The 19,377-nt window shown below is 48.7% G+C and overlaps 2 protein-coding genes across 2 annotated transcripts in view; one reads left to right on the forward strand and one right to left on the reverse strand.

Moving 5' to 3' along the window:
- Positions 1-3,893: 3,893 nt before the first annotated feature.
- On the forward strand, positions 3,894-6,954 carry GADD45A (growth arrest and DNA damage inducible alpha). The gene is made up of 4 exons (XM_053470041.1): positions 3,894-3,993; positions 4,615-4,716; positions 4,968-5,181; positions 6,307-6,954. The coding sequence occupies exons 1-4, from the start codon at positions 3,953-3,955 to the stop codon at positions 6,418-6,420; spliced, it is 471 nt and encodes a 156-aa protein (XP_053326016.1). The 5' UTR covers positions 3,894-3,952; the 3' UTR covers positions 6,421-6,954.
- Positions 6,955-12,516: 5,562 nt separating this feature from the next.
- The window catches only part of GNG12 (G protein subunit gamma 12), a 33,341-nt gene continuing 26,480 nt past the window's right edge, over positions 12,517-19,377 (reverse strand). Inside the window, exons 3-4 of the mRNA XM_053470045.1 lie at positions 13,270-13,374; positions 12,517-12,731 (exon numbers count right to left, since the gene is read on the reverse strand). Coding sequence (XP_053326020.1) covers positions 12,606-12,731; positions 13,270-13,362 — 219 coding nt within the window. The 5' untranslated portion in view covers positions 13,363-13,374 and the 3' untranslated portion in view covers positions 12,517-12,605. The remainder of the gene's footprint in view (positions 12,732-13,269; positions 13,375-19,377) is intronic.

Genomic DNA, 19,377 nt, shown 5'->3' on the forward strand with positions numbered 1-19,377 from the left:
GAGCCACCCGTACCTCGCAGGAGATCCTGAAACCTCCCAAGGTTGGGATCCGATTGCTCGCCGGCGTTACGATGAGGATCAGCGAAACTTTAATGCAGAAATCCCAGCGCCGGCTGCTATCGTTACAAGTATTGAGCCTCTGTGCCGTGTCACCCATATGTGTGGCCCTAATACCGGCCCTCATGGAAACCTTGACTTGTCATTATTTAAAGATACACTAAATTGAGTCACCTGCATTCAAGCAGGGATATCAACCACAACATACTGGGAGCAAAAGCACCAACTGGGGGTCTAATATATGATCCAGACTGTGTGACCCCGAGAATTTAAAATCCGCCTTTTTTAAAGTAATTTCCTGTAATTAATTGGGTATTTTGGAGTTGTTTTCCCATTTACCGGATAGTTAGGGCGTAGGTCCCAACTTGCCCGCTTTTGGTTTTTTTTTTTTTACCGTGCACGTTCCCTGGATTTCCGTACTTTTTGGGGGGTTTTATTCCCATTCTCCGGGCAGCGCATGCGCCGCTCGTAAACCTCCTCTCCTTTATCGCCCGGCGCAGACGAATTTCCCTTCTTTTACAAGTCCCTGCTCTGTGATCTCTTCCTCCCCAGAGATTTGGGGCAGTTTCCTGCTGTTTTGGCCATCTTTTGTTTTACTGCTCTAGCGCCTCCGAGGGCTCCCTTCCCTCGCTCCCTTCCCTCGCTCCCTTCCCTCGCTCCCTCGGGTTTGAACGCCCCGTTCCGGGAGCCGCGATCCGCCGGCTTCTTCTGTTTCGAGCCGATTACTTTGGATATTTCGAAGTATGTCATCAAGGTGTATAAACTCTGAGTCATTGTCATCAGGATCGCATGACCTTTACTCCACTTTATGACATAATGAACCAACGTAAACGCCAAATCAGCCTTTTCCTGCCGTATAACGCGGAGCCGGAGTATAAAACAATCTTATCAATTAATTCGATAAAAAAAGGGACAGTATCAACGATCCAAAGGTCGTCGGGTTTCGGTAAATAATTTTTATCCGTAAAACGAATGGAAACAAAACTCCAAAATACTAAAAATCCAGATTTCTCGATTGAATTCGGAATTTAATTGAAAAAAAAATTCTGGGCAGAAATTGGGGTCCTTTTAAAGCTGCTGTTCCACTTAAAACATGAATTTCACTCTTTAGCCCGCTTAGCGGATAAAGCCCTCGGATCTGTTATTTTATTCCTTCTTCCGAAGCTTTAATAGCGTAATAAGAACACAGGAATTGTTAACAAGCTTTTTTGGGGGGGTTTCTATGGCAACAGCCTATCATTGGCTGCCCTTTGTGCCACGTGATAATTATAAGGTTCCCGGTAAAAATTGGACGATGCAGAACTTTCAAGATGAAAGAATGATTTTTCGAGGCCGGTTTGGGCATCAATGTAACCAGGAGCGTTAACGATACTTTTACATACAAAAGTGTCAAATTCAGCAAATTCAGTAATTATTCGGTTGGGAATCTCAACATAGCGCAGTGATTTTTGGAAATATGTAGGGGGGAAAAAGGCGGAAAATGTTTTAATTCAATTTTTGGAATTTTTTTAAAAAGTACATTTAAAGTTTTTGTAGATTCCAAACAAAGATATTTGTCTCCCAAACCCTACGGAGGATAATAAATAACGTTACGTGGAATTACTTTGAGTAACCCCCGTTTTGGATTTTCCCGATCAGCCCGAACACGCACACACGTGTTCCACGATAATTGCCCCTCCTGTATCCTGCAGCAGGGTTTTCCACCCCTCGGTCCAATGTTGGGTGGGATTGTTAATCTGATCATGTGACCAGCGGGCGGGGGTCGCTGAGATTTGGGTAATTCCATTTTCCATAGGAAATTGTGCTGTAGAGACGGGGGCCGCTCCGCATGACGGAAAATCAGTGAGTGAGTTCAGGGTCAGGGGTCGCGGGAGGTCATTCCATGCAGCGCGTTATGTATGTTATATAGCGCCATCATATTCAGCAGCGCTGTACAAGGGGTTAAACAGGACACAAGAAGAACATCAGGACAGAAACAAAAGTTAAGGTTAGCCTTGCTCAAGGAGCTTACAATCTAGAAGATACCATATACATGTATATATGATTACATCATGCATGCATACAGGGGTGGCTCTTTCAGGGCCCCTAAGCACCTGCTTTATGTGGTTATATGGGGGCCCCATCCCAGATTTCTTTCCCGCTGTTCATTCACCTTTTGGTATGATGTTTGATCCATACATTGGCCCCTGACTTCGTCCGGCTGGATTTATGAAGGACAGTGTACTCTGTACCATACATAAACGTGTCTGACCCGGGTAGGTGCTGAGCTGGCCCTGCACAATGTATAGTTCAATACAATTAGTTTGCTGATTTATTGTACATGGTTACAGGGCCGGCTCTCTGGACCGGGCTTTCATGATGTCCTGCGATGGCGAATTCAAACTGCAGCTCTCCTGCAAACTCTCGCTTTAGTGAATAAACCCCGATGTCTGAGCTGCTCTGCATGCCATGTAGGCCATGCGCAGGTGGACTCTTGGGCAACAAGCGACCCGCATTTGATGCCATGAGGTGGCTGAACAGCTGGCAGTGCCCGGGGTCAGGCTGTGAGGGAGTTATATGGGGTAAAAACCCTGAGAATCTCCCCTTTCACCCCGAGACCTTGAGACAGGGGTACAAACACTGAGAATCTCCCCATTTAGCCTGACACACAGGGGCAGTTCCCAGACATAGGGGCTTTAATGGATATTTAGGGCACAGAGGTATTTGAGGGCGCACTCCGTTGTGTGGGGTGTATATCTGGGGCAGAAAAGGCTGGGGGCAAGAAGCGCTGAAATCCTTACAGTACCCAAAGGGTTACACCACAGCTACAACCTCTATACACTCTGAGGAAGCCTGTGCTAGGCGAAACGCGTTTGTGTATTATTTTATATTAACCCTTTGTTGGTTTTTATTGCTTTTTATTACCAAAAGTTTAAAATAAATAAGTTTTTTTAAAAACTTTTTTATCTTGCTCCTGGACCTTTTTTAATTTATAAGACAAAATATCTTGTCAGCCACAACTATATCCTTGGTGGGGATTTTACCACCTATGCGCTGAGGAGTGAGCAACTCTATCATTGCTCACCAAAAAGGAACTGTGGACACTCCAGACTGCTTCAAAGGCTGAGGCTAAAGAAATTCCAAGGCAAGGATTATACCACCTAAATGCACATCTTGGGGCTAACTGAAGAAGCCCATATTACATAGTGCTGCCAAAGAAATCTTTAAGGCGAGGATTATATCGCCCAAGCGTATACTTTGGGGCTAACTGAAGAAGCCCCTACCAAATGTGAGTAGCCCTTTGTGGCCTTCATTTCAAACAAAAATAAGCTTTGAGACATATTGCACTATTGTGTTTTTCTTTCTTTTATATATTTCATACACATCCGTGAGAGCGCAGCCACTAACCCCCTTGTGAACTACTCTACCTGTCTAAGCCAAGAAGAGGAAACCTTGGCAAGTGGTTCTGCTGCTACATCATCATCTATAATAACTTTGTTTTAAAAAGGACTTTTTTTTTTTTTTTTTTTTTTTTTTTTTTTTCTCTCGTTTTTTGTTGTTGTTGCTTTTAGCGCTTTTATCCTACCCCTTTTAAGTTTACAGCTACAATCACCTAGCAACCCTTTGCCCAGGCTAATCCCGCCCCTCGACTGACCGCCAACCAATCCCGGCCTGTCTCTCCCTTCTCGCTTTACTCGCCACACCCGCTATTTTTCCTGGGTTGTAAAGTTCACGGGCGGGAGACCGGAGGTCATTTGCATAAACCAATCAGGGGCGCGCTATGCAGATGAGACGCGCGGCCATTGGCTGAGCGCGGGAGCATGTAGCCCGGGCAGCGCGCAGCTGGCAGCAGAGTGTGAGAAGCCGAGTAGTGGACGAGTTGCTGCCGGACACACAGCGAGGAGACCCGGACATAATGACACTGGAGGAACTGACTGGGGATCAGAGTATGGGGAGGTAAGAGAGCTGGGCCTGGGGGGTGCACAACGCCAGCATGGGGGCAATTCTCTGCAGCTGCCCCCGCTGCCAGATATTGGTGGCATCCCGGATGAGCGGTTCGGGATTTTAAAAGGGTAAAAAGTTAGTAAAAGGGGCAGTTATTTCTAGCATTTCCAGCGATTGCAGTATTTACCTCAAACTAGTAAAGAGACAGCATTTAATTTTAGGTGGGGGGGTTCTTTTACCCACCTCTTATCCTAATAGCCATAACTACCCCCCCCCTTAGGGCTGCAGGGAATGGGAATGCAACCCCACTAATGCACCTATGGAGATAAGGGGTGGGGGTCACCTAAGTATCAGGGTGCGCTTTGACCTGCTCGGACCCCTTATTATATGCAGCACTGGTAGCATGGGGGTGCAGTGGACCCCGATATCAGGCACCCTGGTCACATGACCGGTTTCTGCATGCCGGGGAAGGTTATTGGGTGACTCGGTCGGGCTGTTTGTTTGGAGCGATCGCTCGCCTTGTTGTCCTGAGTCACAGGTGACTGATGTGTTTTTTTTTTGGGACCTGCTGTGCACTCACACACTAACTCATTCATTCATTCGCTTGCTCACTAACATTTTTTTTATCTGCAGGATGGACGTTGTTGGAAACGCGTTGGAAGAAGTGCTCAGAAAGAGCAAAACGCAGAGAACCATCACCATCGGGGTGTACGAGGCGGCCAAACTACTCAACGTGTAAGGATTCCAACTTTACGGGGATGTAGGGGGCATTCCTGGGGCAAGAGCTTTATAATAACCCCCCCTCCAGCATACATCCGAAGCATTGTGGCGGGTGCCTTATTGCATCATCAGCGCATTTAAAACTTCATTCATTGCACTTTTGCATGTTTTTATTAATTGACAGGTTTATGGGGGGGTTATTTGGGCAGGGAAGGGGTTAATCGGGGTGCAGATCTGTAACCGTGTTTTGTTTCCTCCCGTCGCAGGGATCCGGATAACGTGGTCCTCTGCCTGCTGGCCGCAGATGAAAAGGACGACCAGGACGTCGCTCTGCAGATCCACTTCACCCTGATCCAGGCGTTCTGCTGCGAGAACGACATCAACATCCTGCGGGTCGGTAACGTGAGCCGGCTGGCCGACATCCTGGGCGGCGCGGACAAGCCGGGGGAACCGGCCGACCTGCATTGCATCCTGATAAACGTAGGTGACGCTCTCCTGGAATCGGGGCTGGCGGGTGGTACCGGCTGACAGACACTCTTTATGCTGTCGGGGTTTCTGCTTACATTTTTTTTTTTTTGGAGGGGGGGTTATTTAGACATTTACCCTCACGGATGGAATCTTTTTGAGTCAAGCACGTGGGCATTATGGACGTAAAATAATGTGTGTGACGAATGACTTTAGAGGTAGTTGCTTCATGAACAGCCACCCAGCAGTGATGGTACAAACAATTTGTTTTTTTTCTTCTTCTTGTAGCAACGCTCTGCGGCAGTATAACTGCGATACGGCTAACGTTTCCGCAGTTGACGGCTGCAGGCAGCGCCGGTAATATTAGAAAGCCGCTTGTAATGTCTAAACTACCCACTGCTTTAGGAACATTTTGGGGGCATTTTTTAGTGAGTCAGAATAGTTGAGGTTTTGGGATAGCCGCACGTCTCTGTTAATATATCCCCCCTGAACCCTCCAGCCGAAGAGCGATCGGCGTGCGGAGGGCATTGTGAGCTCGCCCTGCCCTCGGTTTCTGTGTCGGGCTGACTCACTCCCGCATTCCTCAGCCGGTTCCCCTCCGCCCCCGACTGAGTTTCGGTAATTGCAAGATCACAGTGACTTTGCTCTCTGACGGTTGCATTCCCCCCCCCCTTCTCGTCTGTAAACGGACTTTGGCCAACAGCTTCCCTGATCCGCCGCTGGGAGGGGGTTTCCCTCTTTCCGACTTGTTCTGACATGTCCGTGTTCTTTTAAGCACCTTGCGGCGCGATTTCCGATTCCGCAATCAAACAGGTGCCGATGCAGAACCCGAATCTTACGCACGCAAGAGTATTACTTAATATCTGGGTTTCTGCAGGCCCTGAGCTGCATAGGGTTGTAGATAATGGAACAGCCTCCCAGTAGAAGTGGTAGAGGGTAATACAGTGAGGGGATTAAACATGCGCGGGATAGACATACGGCTCCTGAATCTAAGACAAGACCAACGACTGATCGAGGTTTGAGTCGTTACAGCAGGAGAAACGGGCGACTAGACGGGGGCCGAATGGGACTAATTCAGTGTTTTAAATAGTTTCTGCAACGGTTTCAAATTTTAATTTTAAATTTCTTTATTTTTTTTAGAATCCGCATCCGCCGCCCTGCAAGGATACAGCGCTCGGAAAAGTGATCTGCTTTTGCAAGGAAAGCCGCTACGCGGATCAATGGGTTCCGGTGATCAACCTCCCGGAGCGGTGATAACATTTGGGATTCCGGATCGGAAATTTTTCCTGAACTTCTGAAAATTAAAAAAAAAAAGGAAAAAAATACTTTGCGGAGTTTAAATGCATAGCTTAAAAAATAAAACCAAAAACTCTCCAGGGTATAAAGTCTGCAGTGAAGAGACGATCCTTAAAATTATTAACGAGCAAAGAAGAGACTCGGGAGTCCTGGTTCGTGGGCCGCGGACCACGAGCGAGTCGGAGAGGAGTGGGCGGCGGGACCCCCGGCGGACTGCAGAGCGTTCAGAGAATCCTGCTGGGAGACTTTAGGGGGTTGGAAAAAATAATTCCTTTTGTACAGAAAGAAACCAGAAAAAAAAACACTTTGGAGGAATATTTCAGGTTTTTATTATAATATTTAAAGTTAACTGTTTGGTAATTTATTGCGTTAATGTAACTTATGATTTGCCGATACATTGTTTCCTTAAGTTGGTACAAAAACTTTTTCTATAGACCGAGGCGAGCGGAAACAAAACGTGTTACATTCGGAAAAATAAAATATTTAAATGAGTTTTTTATTCCTCATTTGTTGTGGTTCTCTGTATGACATCATAAAGCAAAAGGATGAGCCCGGTGCGGGGCAGGAATCAAAAACAAACGACAAGCTGCGGGCCGGTAATCACAGATCCCGTGGGATTCTGGATCAAGCCGGACAAAACTTTATGTGAAGCCGAGGAGCCAGACAGGACATTTTGGGCATCCCCCCCCCCTCAGTACAAGGGGCTGTATTGGGGGATTGTATAAGGGCACGGAGGGCCGAGGATCCCAGACCCTGAAGATTTTGTGAAGCGTGGAAACGTCCGCACTCCGGCCGTGAAATTCCTTGGAGGCGTTTAAGTAGACAGGGAACGCGGCCGTCTCTACCTGGCCGGCGGGTCGGGTTTCTCAGGGCGGTTTCTATTTGATTTCCTCTAATTACAAAGAGAGTTCGGAGACCCCAATCCACAAAGGACTGATGAGCAGAGACCGGTTTGTCCGGTCCGTCCCGTTTTTAAGGGAATCCTGTGAAAAAGGATGAGAGGATCTCTAATTGGCCGTGACGTGCCGGTTACCCGGGCAACAGCCTAAACAGGGGTTTCCATGCAGACGGTGACACTGCACCTTTAAATTGTATCGGGCCGTTGGATTAGTGGCTGAGACCCCTTTTAGTTGCCGTTTCAACTTTACTGTGAACTGGGAGCCAGTTTCCAAACTGGGGTAACTGGGGGTAAACCATTCGGGGAACTCCACCCAGTAGCAACTTAGGGCCACATATTCAGGACACGGAAGACAACACAACTTGCCTTATCTACACTACTCCCTGCCCTGATCTCACGCTTAAAGCCTGCCTGAGCAGATCAGCAATTTAACAGTAGGGGAGAGATAAAGTGATGGGGAGGAATAATTCTGAAGATCCCAAGAAGTACACATTGTATACTTCATTGCATTACGAATATGGGACTAATGACAGATTTGGGGAAAGTGACCGGCTGATTAAACTATAAAGAGGGCTGAATTACCGTGATAAGGAAGCATGTAGACAGAACAACGGAGCGGGCTACAGGGTCGGAGGCTTAAATGGAACGGAAGGCAGATTTACTTTACTGAGAGTAGCAGATAAGGGGAATGGCCACCCAGAAGTGGTAGAGGGTAATACAGTGAGGGTATTAAACATGCATGGGATAGACATACGGCTCCTGAATCTAAGACGAGACCAACGACTGATTGAGGTTTGAGTCTTTACAGCAGGAGAAACGGGCGACTAGACGGGGGCCGGATGGGGCCAATCTGCTGGCAGATTCTACATTTCTGTCTCTTCCCTTATTTAGCAGACTTTATATGATATTCTACAGCATTTGTACCCGTTGAGCGGTGTGGGGGGGGTATCAGACCGGCCCCCTTACACAGAGTCCTGGACACGGATGTTTCAAACATGCGTAAGAAAGACAGATGCGCTGAGAGTGGCTACAACATCGCTGTATTTGCATGATAAAAAGATACAGATTCACAACCTGATGATCTGCTGTTTTAGTTTTTTTTAGAAAGACGGAATATTCTTCAATGATATTAACAAAAATATACACTGACCGTAAAATCATACAAAAGAACCCAAAAAAATAAAAACATTTTCACCAACAATCGAGGGGGGGCTTCATGTGATTTTATATCCGTTGCCGACGGGTCAGAACCATTAAGAGGTAAGAAGAAGCCAAAGAAGATTGCCAAATTCTGACGTACATTAAATAACCTTTTATTTGCCGGGAAAAATTTAACCCTTTGGGTGCCAGTGACCAGCAACACATTTCACGCCCCAACGTACAACCGTCCCACGTGCAGAGCGCTGAATGAGGAATGCTGGGAGTTGTACGTCGGCCACGTTAGCTGGAGTACCAGATGCCGGCCACCGCAAAAGGCGATTAACCTCTTGGTTGCCAGGAAAATCTAGTTCAAAGGGTTATTAAAAAAAGTGTCTGGGGGGGGAGAGGTGCAAAGTTACTGTATTTTAAATTTGTGAAATTGTTAGTATAGAAAAATATAGTTTACAAAAATAGCTGCAGACTAAAAAAAAACAAAGGAAAAAAAAAAATACTAGACGATCAGCTGACTCCCGGTCCCCAAAATAAATGTAAAGGAAAGCAGGACTCCCGGTATAATTCGGGGATGCCTATCCTTACATTATAATTGCATGAGAGTTAAAAGAATACCCCCCCAGCAGGTAAATTAATTTGAAAGAAAACATTCAGATATAAAAAAAAAATAAAAATCACATTCAAAATTATTAAACTTTAATACATGGAGTTAAATGAACGAAGACGTCAGCATGGCGGTACACTGAGGACATTTATACACGCTTTAATAAAGTTGCAGACATTCAAAACAAAAGAACATTTTCAAAATTGTTTTACAGAAACTACGCAGGAAACGAGATCCGCGTCCGCGCTCGCCCCGTCCGGTGAACGGAACCGGCAAAACCCTCTCCCAGTTAGGGGCATTTGTTGTTTAAACTTGGCATCAAAAAAAGTGGTTACAGAGAAAATACACGAAATTCGCGTTTCTATCGTATAATATCGTGCAGCGATGCGCTAGCTGCTATGGGGGGGGGGCGTGATGCGGAATAAAATCAGACGAGAGCGCCGGGAGCAGCCATTTTTACTTTATGGTCAGGCTGCGGCCGAGGTAGGTCGCGTGAGATCTCAAAGCTGGAGATATACACCGGATCCGTCGCGGCTGAATACTTTACCTCCTCTGAGGTCTGTGTGAAAAGCAATATGGCCGCTCACTGGAATTCCACAAAGACTGAAGCTGCGCATGTTAAAGAAAGGTCTTAAGGGCTCCACGCACCATAAAGGCGATAAAGCCCGGCACAGTTTCATCGAGTAGAATAGGGCAGTCGCCCGAGTTACGGAGTGTACTGCGCCACGATATAAAGTAGTCTAGGCCATTTGTTGCCCTGTGGGTGCTGCTGAACTCCAACTCACACTAATCCCTGCCGGCAGCCAGAAGCATAAAGGGACTGGACTTTCCTTCGTCTCGCTTCCCGGAGCTGGATGCACCATTTTGCACCCTTTGTGTGCCAGAGAGCCCAGCAGCACAGTGCATATTGCTGTCCATCTGGAGCAGGAACAGTTACAACTCGGCCTCAGGGGAGAGACCATTAACCCCCGAGCGACGGCATTAACCCCCGAGCGACGGCATTAACCCACAACGGGAGGCAGGAAGCGGAACGGCTCACTGGGGAGCTGCGGCTGCTGGTGAAAAATTCATTAAAAGAAAAAGAACCCCCCCCATAGAGAATCATTAGAATTAACACCTCGATATCCAAATACTGTCTGCATTCCAACACAGATGGGGGGGGGTATTGTCAGCGGAATCCGACACCTCAACGTCCTTCTAAATCACAAACACTGATTACAGCCGAGGAGCCGGATGTCACCGCAGAAGAGGATGTTTGTCTGAGATATCGCAGGGAAACGCGGAGTTAAGAAACCTGCCCCGATTGCCCCACTCGCTTCTCGCTCTCACACGTCGTTACCTGGCCGCGGGATAAAGACCCCCCCCCCCTCTGGTTACCCCGCCAGCTCCGCAATTTACTTTTTGGCTTAGAAAACGTCCCGATTCTACAACAGAACTACACACCGCATCCGAGACACAGCGGGAAAACGACCGGCCCGCTACTAACACACATTTTAGTGTTTTACTTAAATTTGCCGGAACAGTCGCAAATTTTCACAAATCTGATAAAATCACCATTGCCGTGGATTAAGCGGCCGAACCGGAAGACCCCCTGCGCTCAGCAAATCCGTCACAAGCAGGCGTTACAGAAGTTAACCCCGCGCCGATTGGTAAAATGCATTAACCCTTCCGCTGCTGGACAGGGTCGCTATCAACCAATCACAGCAGGAAGCACTATGGCACGTAAAGAATGTATTCTAACAAAAAATATATATTATCGTGATCATACAAACACCCCTTTGTGGGAAAAAAAACCTTTAATACCTTGGCTTGATTTTACTTCATTAAAATACTGTTTAATGACCAAATAAGAGTTAAAAATGTATGTAAAAAAAACATATATAAAGCGGTCATTTAGACACCGGGGGGGGAGGGTTTGGGGGGCTTATTTAAAATCTATGGCATTGTGTCAAAGCACCAGTTTTCTAAAAACTTTTAAAAAAAAAACAATAAAAAAAAAAAAATCTAGCGTTTCTTTTATTGCCAGAAGCTTCCCAACGCATTCCGTGCCGCAAGAAAATATCAGCGGCGATACTTCGTATCTGGGGAGGAAAAAGAAAGCGCTTGCAAACTTTATCAGCTGTAAACGCGACCCCCGCGCTGTCCGGACAGAGACGTCTTTACGGCGTTTTAACCCTACAGGTGCCAGGGAGGACTGTATGCTTTACTAAACCACTATGGCACTAAGAAAATCTCAATTTACATCCCAGGGGGGCACTTAAAATTTGGTAGGGAGCAATGCCGGTGGGGGGGGGTATGTATATAATGGGGTTCTGGTGCAAAGCTTTAGAAGGTGATGTTACCATAGCAACCAACCGAATAGTCCAATCAGCTCTTGGTTTCAGATACCGAGTTAAATGCAGAACAGATCTTCTAGAAGCTTCTTAAAGGGACGGTAAAATCTTAAGTCTTTTATATTCATGATTAAGCTGGGAATTTGTAACACTGACGGCGTGAAAGCGGCTGGAATAAGTCTCGTCTCGTCACGGCACACATCGCGTCACACATCGTCACGGCGTCCGCATCCCTTTACACGACGTGAAAACAATGCTTTGGTGTCCAACGCACGGCTGGAGAGTTCATTAACGACTCGTAGCGACAACCGATCGGCCGACGCGCACAAAAAACAAAAGCGATTCACTGTTTGGTTCCATTTAGATCCCTGAAAGTCTGAGGCGGGAAGCGGACGGACCCCCAAACCAACCAGACAGACCCCCAAACCAACCAGACAGAGCGAAGCGCATGTACCGGAGACTTCTTAAAATCGATAACGATATTGGCGTGGAATGAAATCACGATGCGGGTTTATTTGGGCTCACATTCCCGGGGTCAGATACCTGGAGATTCCCGGAAGGGGTTAATTGGCGACGCCGGCACTTTAAGTATGGCAGCCGCACGTTGCCAGATCGGGTCGCTATGGGCCAGCGATCTCTCGCGAGAATCTTTATTCTGCAACCCCACCGGGGGCCGATACTCTGCGGCGTAAATTAACACATTCAGGGCCGAGCGGCTGCAACAAGCCGTGACAGGCAAACAGAAACGAGGAATTCGCGGGGTTAAACACAGAGGCGGCTTCCTAACTGCACTACGCCACTCGTGGCCACCCGGGCCGGCCACAGAGAGGCAACTTTGGTCTTGGTTTGGTGACGAGGAACACCGCGGGTGGATGACGAGACGCCGCACGTTAGACAGACAGTACGGTAAAGAGACATTCAGCGGCCGCGGTCCTCGGTACAACGGTTTGGTTTTAAAAAGACTGTTCCCGAGAGTAAGAAAGTTATACAGAAAAAAAACAAAAATAGAAAAAGAATCATTGGTAGAGATTTAAAGTTTTTTTTTCTTCTTTTTTTTTTTCTCTTAAGTGGAAACCAGAAACCCTTAAAATAATTTGGGTAAGAAGAGCGGGTTTGGAGGTTTCGGTGGAGAGGGGGTTGTTGCCAGTGAAAGATACTACAATATGATGCACGGCTTCTTATCCTTGAAAGGGTTTTCGGAAGCGGGGATCCCCACGAGCAAAGGGTCGTTCTTGGCGTGTTCGTCGCAGTAGCGCATCAGGTCGGCCGACGCTTTGGAAACCTGGAAGGATAGGAAGCGATTACTCGAAGCCACAGGAGCCGCGAGACCAGCGAGAGTGCCGGCCGTACCCCGTTACTGGGTTTCCGGATAGTAGACCCCCCAAAAACCCAGTAGACGGCGTGCGTTGAGGGACTGAGGGACCTGAATATGTGCAGCTTGGGGGAAAACCCGAGGGAGAGAGAGAGAGAGAGAAACATTTAAATACATAACAGGGTTTAACACAGAAACGTTACAAGAGAGCAGAATCTAAACACTAGAGGGTCAGAGGCTGAGATGGAATGATAGGAAGTTTTACTTTACTAAGAGGGTAGTAGATAAGTGGAACAGCCTCCCAGCGGAGGTGGTAGAGGGTAATACAGTGCGGGTATTAAACATGCATGGGATAGACATACGGCTCCTGAATCTAAGACGAGACCAACGACTGATTAAGGTTTAGTCTTTACAGCAGGAGAAACAAGTGCCTGGATGGGGGCCGGATGGGGCCGATCTGCCGGCAGGTTCCGTTTCTAACCCGCCGATTCAGTCCCTGGGTTGTTACCTTTATTCTTTCTATAGAGGCCTCCACTTTGAGTTGCTGAACAGTCCGCCGGGCCTGCGCGATGTTATTTGTGCTGGTTGTTTTGGCCGACATCTTTGGTGAGTTCTATGAACAAAATTAAAAAAAAAAAAAAATTTAATAAAAGGAGACATGAGTTTCTGCTAAAAACTAAAAAAAAACCAAAAAAACAGGGAAACATCATTTTTAAGTCAATTCAACCAATAAAAATAACTTTAAATGGAATGTTAGAGGAACGGCTATCAAAGAATAACGGAATCTGTGTTTTTTTTAGGTTTTGTATTATTATCGCATCGATTTAGACGTAATAGCCGCTTTGGCGCACGTTATCCCGGCCGCATCAGGTTTAGCATCGGGGGGGGGGTCATCCAGCCCCTATAACCGAACGCGTCGCCCACCAGACCATTCCGAGCATGGATTTGGCAGCATTGTCCCGGTGAAAGTCCTGACTGCGGGGAGATTGTGCTGGAAGCGGAGCAGAGAACGGCGAGATCCGTTACACGCAAGTCAGCGACACTTTGTATCGAAGCAATGAGTGAAGGGGGGGGGGTTGTTCTATAAAATTGCCCCGGGGCATTTACTGTAAGACGGGACAGCCTAACTTTAATGAATAAACCAGCAGAATGAAATCGGCTCGCTGCAGCCGGGGGTCCCAGAGGCGGTCGGCTCGCTGCGGCCGGGGGTCCCAGAGGCGGTCGGCTCGCTGCGGCCGGGGGTCTCAGAGGCGGTCGGCTCGCTGCGGCCGGAGGTCTCAGAGGTGGGTGTTCGCTTTGCTTTAAGCGGAGTGCCGGTACATGCAGTTATATGCAGAATGCTTTAGAGAACCCCCCCCAAAGCCCCCAGGGAAAAAAAAGCACAATAATGAACTTTAGTATTCTGAACGCTCCGTGTGAATAGAGAGGGGAGAGAGGTTTATAAAAACCAGCAGTCAGCGTGTGGAGATCTCATCCAAATCCAACCCCCCCCCTAATAAACTCATCACATGACTTCACCCAAAACAATAAACTCTTCTGGCTGAATCCGCATACAGCACACGCATGGAACATACAGCACACACACACATGCATGGAACATACAGCACACACACGCATGGAACATACAGCACACACACGCATGGAACATACAGCACACACACACATGCATGGAACATACAGCACACACACGCATGGAACATACAGCACACACACGCACACATGGAACATCACGGGAACAGACAGCACACACACATGCATGGATGGTGGGGACATACAGCACACAGGCACATGGATCCCGGGAACGCTGGGACTTCTTCATGGAGCGGAGGGGCCGTTAGATTTATGTATGAAGAGCAGCCCTGATACAGCAACTGCCCTCCTCCTCCTCCACAGTCAGACATTTCTTGCCCCCGGTTGGCTGCTTGAAGCCCAGAGAAGAACTCCTAGGGGCTGCTGTCCACACGTGGGGTCTGCATGGACCCCGGCCCGCAGCGTCTTCAAGCCGGCCCTGCATCTCCTGCAGGCCTTTGGCTAAGGGGAAAGTGGCAATTCTAATGGGGGGATTCTGCAGACCCCCCAATATATTTGCAAAAAGGACAACTAGCACTTGCATCAAAGTGCATGCGCGGGCCGGGGAGCAGAGACGTCCAGCTTAAGGTCGATCAATAAGACAAAGCAGCTTTTATTACAGCGCAGCGCGCATGCTCACGCTTCCCATACCCAACCCATCCAGCCGATAAACCTTACTGACCCCAGGCAGAGATGGAGAGGGGTTAACCCTTGACACTTCCGTGCGTTTGCGGGAAAACCTTTAGGGCCCAGAGAGAGAGAGAGAGAGAGAAGAGAAAATTATATATATATATATATATATATATATATATATATATATATCTTTGTTTAGCTTTTTGTTCTTTACGCCATTCCCTGACCGCGCCGCTCGGCACTCGGGGGTTAACATCGCTCGGCACTCGGGGGTTAATGCCGCTGACGAGGAAGCTGTAGTGTTATCCAAACTTTTCACCTTTATGACTTACATCACGGAACTTAAAAATCCACGCGTATAAAACCAAGACTACGCACTAACGCCAGCAAATGGAAAAAACCGGGGCCGGAAGGGCCGTTACACCCGCGTGGAGAGAAAAACCCGGAACGCAAAGCTAGACTTTAATCTTTGTCAACAATAGAAGTTTAACCCCCGGCAGCGTTTCACGTCCCCGCGCTGCGACCTGAACCTTTTCTCCCTACGCCAGCCGTATATTGCAGACATCCTAGACACGGCTTCTGCGCTTTACCAGTATATCCCCGTATATCCCAATATATCCCAGTATATCCCATTATATCCCAGTATATCCCAATATATCCCAATATATCCCATTATATCCCCGTATATCCCAGTACACCCCATTATATGCCAGTACATCCCAATATATCCCAGTACATCCCATTATATCCCATTATATACCAATACATCCCAGTATATCCCAGTATATCCCAATATATCCCAGTATATCCCAATACAGAAGCTGCTGTTTGTTGCAAGGCTGACATCACTGGCCAGGAAGCCCTGTTTATTTCTAGTAATCGGGGGCCCCTGCGGAAGGCGTTGCAGATCCCCCGTGGCTCAGAGTGATGTGATTGATGTTTGGTGAGATAACAGGGCAATAAACGGAGTGTTCGTGGTAAATAGAAACGCTCCAAACCCCAGCCGGGACCGAGTCTCACTAATTTCCCGTTGGATGAAACCCGCGAGCTCCGCGTCAGACCGGATCAGATCTACAGGCGGCTGTCACAATAAACACCGGCGGATTGCAAGCTCACGGGCAACAAAGCCGCTGAATCACAGAAAACGCACAGAAAACGCAGAGCCGTCATAGAGCGGTGCCGAGTATCTGCACAGTCACCGCCGGACGCGTTCATGGGAGGAACGCACACCTGCCGAAGGTCTAGCCTTAACCCTATAAACACCACGGGGAGTGCAAGGCAACGCACAACAATGTATCAGTCCGCTCTCCGGCACTCAGACAGTTAAAGGCTGAGTAAAAAATGACATGTGTTGGGGTAAATACAAAGAACAACATGTATTACTACGAAACTGCAGCATTTTGGGAGCCGCGCATGAAACGATGCATCCCCACACCGTGTATCCAAATACTATCAGAGGGCCAGGTGCTCGCGAGGCTCCCATTTACAGTGCATTATGCCTATGTCCTCATAACCCAGGGGCTTGTTCACTGAAGCAGGGGAGCTGCAGCTTCATTGCCCCCGGCTTCTCCTGCTGGTCCCGTGAAATCCAGAGAGAAATCAGTGAGGTTTCTTCTCCTTTGCTGCAGAAACCTGACAGTATGGACACTTCACAATGAATGAAAGGGTTAAAGCCATAACGCTCCCTTTAGTGAATAAGCCCCCATGGGCCGGGGTTGGCCCTTCGCAACGTTAGGCGAAGCTGGTGAGATCAACAAACCCAATACCGTGACGGCTCTGCATGCCGGGAACAGGAGCCTCACGTGGCGCCCCTGCAAACGGCCCAGCGGGCAAAAGCAGACGCCGAGTGAAGATCCGGCGCCACTCCACATACCCCTCACTCCCAGAGCGCGGGGAGGCCCCAATCTACTAAATACTGACACATATACCCTGTGATGTAATACACGCCTCTATTATACACTCGATAATCAGAGCATGCATTATAGAAACGGAAGAGACATTAAAAAAGCCACCAGAGCAGAGAGTCCGTGCAGTGTCTGTATGACTACTTTAGAGCAAAAGCTCCTGGCACCCAGCCAACCGTGCCAAAGGTGTCTGAGTAGGTGAGCCGGCCGTGGCCCCCTGATGCCCGGCGTCGCACGCTTTAGGCTCGTTTTGTTAATCGTGTGTTGGGGAGGGAAGATTAAATCCCTCGTGAGTTTCCTGTTGTGAAACAAATAAAATAAACTCTGCAATCCTGCGGTGGCCGGCGAGGACGGGGAGCGTTTACAGGAATTTCTGGCCTGCAGGAAGTGGAGACAGGCGGGGGCGGCCAGGCAGAGGCGTTCTCACTGAACACGGGTGCCGGAGCCGCGTCCCCGTCCTGCAACAAGGAGCCTGGAATCAAACAATCCACCTCAAAAAAAAAAAATGGAAATGGAACAGCCTCCCAGCAAAAGCGGTAGAAATGAATACAGTGCAGGAATATAAACATGCTTCTGTGAAACCCCGACCGACATGTCCTATAATTAGACGTTTTCCGTTTACAAAGCAAACACTAGCAGCGGCCCCATTCGCCCCCCCCCTCTAGTCTTAGATTCAGGAGCCATATGCCTATCCCATACATGTTTAAATCCCCTCGCTGTATTACCCTCTACCACTTCTGCTGGGAGGCTGCTCCACTTATCTACCACCCGCTCAGTAAGTAAAACTTCCTCATATTCCCGATAGTTATTCTCTCGCGCTGTAAACAGGCGGCCGGGCTGTGCAGCACCCGAGATCTGTACAGATTCATGCGAGGGACTCGTCTACATAAACCACAGAGGGAATGAAGCTCGTGCAGCCGACTGCAACTCCCACGATGCTTGGCCGGCCAACCAGACCCGGCGCTCCTTAAAGTAAAGCCCTACGAGCAGCGGCTGCCCCCGGGGGGCAGATTAATGGATGCACGGCAGGTGTTACGAAATGTCCCCGTTTCAGAGCGTTTTTGGCACGATGTATCCCTGACGCACGGGGGGAATGCTTTCTGTGACATTTCCCAACCTCGCGTGTCGGCGTCTGCACACGTGTGATGTCATAGGACACGCATTAAATAAACAGAAGTATACATTATTAATACACGGGGCATCAGGGCATCGTGCAGGGGCAACAAGAAGCAGGGGGGCTACTAGGAGGGTATTTCATTACTTGATCTTTACGTACGTTTGCCGTTCTACCCACGGCCGGCACGGATTTCCTCCATGTTTGCGGTAATGTTATGTTATACCCGGTACAGGGCGCCGCTCTCGGTCTGCGTGACGCGGTAACGTTATGTTATACCCGGTACAGGGCGCCGCTCTCGCTCTGTGTGACGCGGTAACGTTATGTTATACCCGGTACAGGGCGCCGCTCTCGGTCTGCGTGACGCGGTAACGTTATGTTATACCCGGTACAGGGCGCCGCTCTCGCTCTGTGTGACGCGGTAACGTTATGTTATACCCGGTACAGGGCGCCGCTCTCGCTCTGCGTGACGCGGTAACGTTATGTTATACCCGGTACAGGGCGCCGCTCTCGGTCTGCGTGACGCGGTAACGTTATGTTATACCCGGTACAGGGCGCCGCTCTTGCTCTGTGTGACGCGGTAACGTTATGTTATACCCGGTACAGGGCGCCGCTCTCGGTCTGCTTGACGCGGTAACGTTATGTTATACCCGGTCAGGGACATTAGTGTAAGAATGGGTGTCAGTGTGCGAGGCGCTGCGTAATCAGCCAGGAGAGCCCCGGATGGCACCAGAGAAGTAATTGGTTACTCAACGCGACCTACAAATCCACTGACCTACTCCGGCACGTTCAGAATCCGTGCAACGGCCCCCCAGCCATTACAGGAGCGAGGCTTTGGCCCTTGGGAGCCAGCGGCCTGTCTGCAGTCAGATGGGGGGGGGGGGATTTTAAGTCAGATCTACAACAAAAAGGGATCCTCCGGGGTCACCGACGGCTGCGTGAGAGGTTTGTGTATCCGGCAGGCACTGAAGCTGCAGTTTTGACCCCCCCACCGGGCTCCCAGCTGACGGGGGGGGGGGGGGGGGCAAATAACGTATTTGCTCTTTTGGAAGCAGAGATCGTTACACTCCAGGTAGACGCCGGGGGTTGCAACAAAAACGTTTATTTCACCGATCTCTGGAGTTTTACGATCAGCGGGGTTTGTGTTTATCTGTTTATCATTAAGAACAATAAAGTTTTGTGAGACCCAGTAAAAGGAAGACACAGAAAGGGTTAATGTTTATATACAGAAAACGATGCTGCTATTACTCAGAACGGCCTCGGCGTTGTTTCCCGACGCGCTGTTTAGTGGACACAGCACACAAACGGGCTTCAAGCAAGACCCCCGATCCCAAAGAGCTTGCACTCCATTGCGGAGGAACCTTCCGTCCTGTGGGGAGGAATAACAGGCGGGTGC

Source organism: Spea bombifrons, chromosome 6 (assembly GCF_027358695.1).
Source record: "Spea bombifrons isolate aSpeBom1 chromosome 6, aSpeBom1.2.pri, whole genome shotgun sequence".
In the NCBI taxonomy this organism is placed as follows: Eukaryota; Metazoa; Chordata; class Amphibia; order Anura; family Pelobatidae; genus Spea; species Spea bombifrons.

Excerpts from the sequence above, each read along its gene's own strand:
- GADD45A (XM_053470041.1), top strand. The coding sequence starts at position 3,953 with ATGACACTGGAGGAACTGACTGGGGATCAGAGTATGGGGAG. Across the intron at positions 3,994-4,614 it reads GGGGATCAGAGTATGGGGAG|GATGGACGTTGTTGGAAACG; the intron begins GTAAGAGAGCTG and ends TTTTATCTGCAG. Across the intron at positions 4,717-4,967 it reads GCGGCCAAACTACTCAACGT|GGATCCGGATAACGTGGTCC; the intron begins GTAAGGATTCCA and ends CTCCCGTCGCAG.